This window comes from Papaver somniferum, chromosome 2 (genome assembly GCF_003573695.1).
Source record: "Papaver somniferum cultivar HN1 chromosome 2, ASM357369v1, whole genome shotgun sequence".
Taxonomy (NCBI): Eukaryota; Viridiplantae; Streptophyta; class Magnoliopsida; order Ranunculales; family Papaveraceae; genus Papaver; species Papaver somniferum.
The window spans coordinates 46,737,462-46,743,713 of record NC_039359.1 but is presented as its reverse complement, the minus strand read 5'-3'; the positions used below and the strand labels follow the sequence as shown (position 1 = coordinate 46,743,713).

Sequence of the window (6,252 nt, the reverse complement as noted above, 5' to 3'; positions counted from 1 at the left end):
CCATTATTGCAACAAGTACTCTCTGCACCAAGACTTCCGGGAGACACTCGAGGTTCAAGCATTCCACTCCTTTCAAATGCTCCGCTATAATTCCCAAACACTGTTTCGATCGATGATATGAGGAAACCATGGGGTTGACTATTCACACTTGCTAAATTCACATGGAGTCGCATATGTCCATAACTTTAACGAGAATTTCATTATGGTAAGAGCAGTGCTATCCCACACGACTTTGCGGGAAGCTTTTCCGCAAAAACGGTTACTTTACCGTTAGATCATGCTAAAACCCAGATCTAACAGCCTTGAACCCTCTAGGAGAAATGGTGGGTCCTTTCCTGAAAATGGTGGGTCCTTTCCTGAAAGTGGTGAGTCATTTCCTGAATGCGAGTCTAACCGTTGATTCGATCATCCAACGGTAAAGAAGCCGCTTTTGCGGGAAGCCTTCTCACAAAGTCGTGTGGGATAACATTTGTCTTATGGTAAACAATATAGTGATTAGAGGATATGTAACCACAAAATGGAATCATGCAAACGTCCATGACTGCTTCGTTTAAAGAAATTATCATCCGGTGCAACGCAAATCTCATATATCTACCTACATGGTTTATCGCATTGGTTACTATTTATAGTATAAACCCATAAAAGTACGAATTTCCAAGGACAGACAGGTGAAATAAATGCATATAATCTCAATTTCCCGTTCTATAGATTGAACCTGATTTTAAAATGTCATCTTTTAGCACCTTGAACACTAACATGGGTTTACTCAATAAATACTTTTTGTGATTTCCAGAGATTTTAATAAATTTCCAAAGCATTGTGTTACTGGTTGTATACTTTAGAAAACTCCTTGTAAGTATATGTTACTCGTTATATACTTGTAAAATCTCTTTCAATATACTTGTAAAATCTCTTTCAAAGTTTGTGTTATTCGTTATAAATGAGAAAATTTAAAGACTTTCCATACTTCCCAAAATTTAAGACTTTGAATGACATTTATGTGTATATTTGCCTAGGATAAAGTCTTGCAAAATGTGAAAGATTTTGGAAGACTTTTACAAAAATTTAAAACTTAATTTATTAGTATCTTTATATATTTATTTTGATTTTTTTTCAGATTTCTTTAAACGTCTATTTTGATATTATTTTATTTTATTTCAAGTTGATGCAAACGCTTGCACATATACTCTAGATCGATTTCTCTTTTAAATATATATATATATATATATCCTAGATGCATATATATACATGTATAATACGATACGACCAAACTCTTTTTTATTCTGTTAGGGCAATTCCTATGGCAACGAACAAAAATAAAAATTTGTTGAGCCACGTGGATGAACAAACTGCATTCTCCACTATGGGAAACAAGGCAAAATGAACAAATTTGATATTTTAGGGTCCCACTATTGATTTTATTAACATAAACTAATAAGAATTGGGTCCCACTAATGATTTTATTTATATAAACTAATAAGAGTTTGATCCGACGAATTATTTAACTAATAAAATAAAAAATAAAAAATAAACCATAACTATAATAATCAGGTTTTGGAGAGAGAATATGTGAGGGGCGACATTCCTTCTGACTCCCGTGATATTGGGACTGACACTGGCGCTCTTGATACTGACTCTGGCATTATAAGTAAAAACACGCGTTAGTAATACAGACGCTGGCATTTTTCCTTCTGACGCCCGTCATTAACGCAGACGCGCGCCGGATGTTCCGACTCGATATTCAAATGAACAGATCTGTTCATTTGAACATCCATTTTTCATGTTTGTTCATTCCATAATGGGATCAAAATGAACAAACTTTGAGTTTGTTCATCCCATAGAAAGTGCTCTTATCAGATGAAATGAAAACTTCCATTGATGGCTAAAGTTTTTCAAATTATGCTAACCATTCAATTTAATTTGCAATTAGCGTTTTTCAAGAATTGGTTTGATTAGATATATTTAATAGAACTATGCAAATCTAGAGATTTGCAAATTCATTATGTTAGGTTGACCTTATACAATTCTTTAGAAATTTTGTTTCCACAACATTTTAGAACTCTACAAATCTCTACAAGTATCTTTCTAACTCCACAAAACTCTACAAGTATCTTTCCAACTCCGTAGAACTCTACAGAAGTTATCATTTTTCATGACTCTTTTTAAATCCATACAAATCTACAAAAGTATTCATTGAGTAAACTCCTGTAAGTATTTTCTCTACGTTATATCACTATTAGCATCCACAAACATCCTAATTACCCTTGAACCAAAACTCTGTTGTGCTCAATGCGGGCAAAAATACAGGAATGAATGGTCCAAAAGACACCACGTTACCACCACCAACTCTGTTGGTCATATTTCAAGGTGCTAAAAGGTGCTAAGAAACAACAAAGAACAACTACAATTATGATAATTATAAATTCCTTTTTCAGGTAGGTCAGCTGAGGTGCACTCGAAGTGTCTAACAAGGCCAAATCTTCAGCAGATAAAAACTTTGTTCTGTTTCATTGTGGGTTATTGCAGACATCTGAAGCTGTCATGCTAAAGTTACTGATTACTCAATGTTAGAACAGCTGACATTGACTTGGGAGTAGAGAATAGAGATGCTCACACGAACAAAATACTTCACAGTTCATTATACTCCATATTTCACACACTTGTAACACGCCATATTTCAAAATACAAGACAAATGATCAGGTAGTCTTTTCCAAATTTTCTAAGAAAAATGCATACCAGTCTGGTAAATTGTTAACATTCTGCTCAAATATGACTTTGCTTGAAAGTTAAAACATTAATGTCAACAACTTATACTAATCCTGCAGTCGAGCAACGACGACCATAGCAACGACGACCATAGACTATAAGATTGAGAAAATTAGGAACATCTGTTACTAAACAATCGATCCCAAGCTATGTAAATATTAATTACTCAGGTTTCCAATTCGGCCAACTATATCAACTTTGTTTTTGATCCTTCAATATCCAAAGATTAAACTCGACTTTTGGCGAAAACGCATATCCCTTGTTACATATTTTTATGAACTAACTAAGACTAGGATTACTATCACGATACTCAGTTTAATTATGAACTTATAATCTTCACTACTAGCTTCATCACCGACTCATCTAAAGTTCGACTTTGAACAACGTATAGCCAAGTTGGAATTTCTAACACCTTTAATCGAACTCTAGACCTTCATAAGTAGGATAACAAAAACGCACACAAAATTTGCATAATATCCATTCCCAATCTAAAGTTTTTAATGGAATCAAATACAGAATCTCTGCTCTACCCAAACTCGTGCTCAGAAGATCTCGCTACACACAGATTTCTTAAAGATGAAGTTCTTTCTAAACATGATAACGTCTATGATCTTGGAAGAAAGCCTTAAAGTTGACAACAACATCAAAAATGCCGGCTTATTTACCACTTCAAACAATCCAAATAGATATAGACAACAATCGGAAAAAAGATCTGATTCTAATCTCTACACCCTTTAGACATATCCACGATGAATCTCAGAAACACATACCTAGTGAAACAGTCAAATATCTTGGACTACATGAATATCAACATGCCAGCAAATTGATGACAAAAGAAGCACACAAATGCAAATTTAAAGAAGTTACTATCTCCAACAAATTCAACATGAAAAACAAATTTAGGGGTTTAATGTCTTTCACATCCATTTACAGAATTCAAGTTTGACTATTGTTAGATCCTTTTCCCTTTCCAATAACACCCTACTTGTAATACAAATCTTCATGTACAGTAGCAACACAAAAAACACCCAAAAAAAGCAAAAACTATCAATCTTCAAAAAAACAAACCAAAACAAAAAAACCCTAAAATGGAACTTCACAGCAAAAGAAAAGGGCCAAAGGGCATACCTTTTGAACATAAATTTATCCTGATGTTTTAAACACCTCTCCATCTTGGACTCAGCAATGGCAACCTTGGTGAAGGAGGGAACTGAGGAAACCCTAATTGACCACTTGTAGGCGAAAAAAGCAGACTTGGTGAGAGCAATCCGAATCCCAAAGGCGAATTAGGCATCGGAAACTGCGAATTAGCCATTGAATTGGGCGAAGGAAGAAGAAACTGCTGCTGTTGCTGTTGAAAAAACGAGTTTGGTTGATTATTCCATTTAGGTGAAAGTATTGGTGGAACTGAAGAGAACCCAGTGAACTTTCTTGATTCTGCATCTAGTGTTGGTGTTGTACTTTGTAGGTATCTCATGTAAGCAGAGATTGGTGATTCTGCTGCACCATGTACAGATGGAAATGGTGGTAGTGGTGATAATGGTGTTACTTGTCTACCTCCAAAGCTACTACTGCCTGGGTTGTTGTTATTGAAGTTAGGGTTTGTATTCGGAAGAGGAGGTTGTGATTGAGGTATGAAAGCGGCGGGGTTGTTTAGTGGAGAAGTAGGTCTAGGTGGTTGTAAAGGTGGTGGACGAATACGATGAAGTCGAGAACTTGGTGGTTTAGGTGGTTGAATTGGTGGTGGTGTTGAGAATCTATCATGATGTGCTGGTGAACCTGTTAATTTTTGTACTACATCTCTAAAATCACTCTTGTTTATATTATAAACAGGTGGTTGTTGCTGTTGCTGTAACTGCTGATTATGTTGGTTCTGTAGTTCTTGATTCTGACTCTGGGTTTGACTTTGCTGCTGCTGCTGTTGTTGTTGATGAAGATTTTGATTCTGATGGTGGTTATTGTGCTGATCAAGAGGAGGAAGAGGAGGGGTTTTCTTAACGATTGGCTGTTTAGAAATCTTATGAGAGATTTTATTGAGATGTTTGAGAAAATGATCACTTGGGTTCTGTCTATTATTATTATTGTTAGGATTGTTATTATTATTAGTGCTGCTACTGGTTATAGAATCTCCTCCAGAAGTAGATGATGAGTGACAGCTTTTCTCCATTATTCTCTCTATATCTCTGAACTTCTACAGAGACTATCACAGATCTTGCTCTTTACTTACTCACCTTTCTCTCTCTCAAGATCTTGTTATCTATCTATATATATGAATATGTCTCTGTAATAAAAATGTTAGCTTTAAAATAGAACAAGATGAGTACAAAAGGAAATGAAGGGTTTCTCATTTATTTACATTTATATTCTGTTTTCTATATCTACGTTATGGTGTTGGTACTAAAAAGGCGAATTAAAGGGTTTTAAAGGGAGACAAGTACTATTTTTATATGCCTAAACTGATATCACTTCCTCTCATGACCTGGGATGATGGGGTCATCAGTTGGTCAAAGTCAAAATAAGAATCTTTCAGAAAACTATGAAAGAAAAAAAGAAGAATTCTTAGTTTGGAGACAGATGACTGTACTGGTTTTGTAGTGGATTCATGATGGAGGAGTTATACAGGACCACTACCATTCGTCCACTCTATGAGCCCAATCATAAGGTCTTAGCCATGACAGAGTTTGCCAAGATGAGTACACTACTCGTGATCCTTGGCTAGCCATTTGAGAGATTGGCTGAAATGTTAATAATCAGCATAATGGTTGAACGTGGAAGGCCACTATATTTCTTTTTGACTGGGGTATTACCAAATTTTAAGTGGAGGGCTATGCTGGTATTAGGGCAATTTTTATGGAGTAAAAAATGTCACTACAGATAGAATCTAGGTCCATATCTTTCTGAAGTCCAGATGGTACTCCACTGTTGTATGGAGTAGGTTGCGGAGTAGTCCATCCGATTATTGGATGGTCGGATGTATCATCAGGACACTAAGTGTTCGGATTATTATTTTTTGCATGTTTTGTTATCCGGCCATTAGGCGGATGGATGAACTCTGTTTTTATATTTTCAAAATATTTTAATTGGTAAATGGGACCCACATATAGATTTGTGGAGATTTAAATGGATTCTTCCATAGTAGAAATAGTCTCCACAATTATTTAATATTCCATAGATATAGGGATTATCCGGATGTTATGGACGTTAAACCATCCATCCTATAGGAGTTGCCTTTAAAATGAGTGAAGTTACAAAACTATTCTTACGCGCTATAATTAAAGCTTAAAACTAATGCACCTTTTCGTTTTATTTTCATTTCATTTTCTCTTCTTCCCTCTTCCCTTCTAGCATACAGATCAATGTTATCCATTTTCATCGAAAATCTCTGTAAACTCGTAAATTATATTATTGTAATAGTCGATTTAGAAATTTTATCGTCGATTAATTTTCAAACATGAAGTTGCGTGTAAAACAAACTTATAGTGATG

At 35.2% G+C, this 6,252-nt stretch overlaps 1 protein-coding gene across 2 annotated transcripts; it reads right to left on the bottom strand.

Moving 5' to 3' along the window:
* Window positions 1-1,471: 1,471 nt before the first annotated feature.
* Window positions 1,472-5,155, bottom strand: LOC113347550 (VQ motif-containing protein 9-like). 2 transcript variants are annotated; one of them, XM_026591231.1, is made up of 2 exons: window positions 3,896-5,155; window positions 1,472-1,636 (listed from the first exon to the last, which is right to left on the bottom strand). In XM_026591231.1, the coding sequence occupies exon 1, from the start codon at window positions 4,932-4,934 to the stop codon at window positions 3,924-3,926; it is 1,011 nt and encodes a 336-aa protein (XP_026447016.1). In that variant the 5' UTR covers window positions 4,935-5,155; the 3' UTR covers window positions 1,472-1,636; window positions 3,896-3,923. The 2 variants fall into 2 exon arrangements, with proteins under 2 accessions (XP_026447016.1, XP_026447017.1); XM_026591232.1 differs by lacking the exon at window positions 1,472-1,636 and adding an exon at window positions 3,651-3,765.
* Between the last annotated feature and the right edge of the window lie 1,097 nt (window positions 5,156-6,252).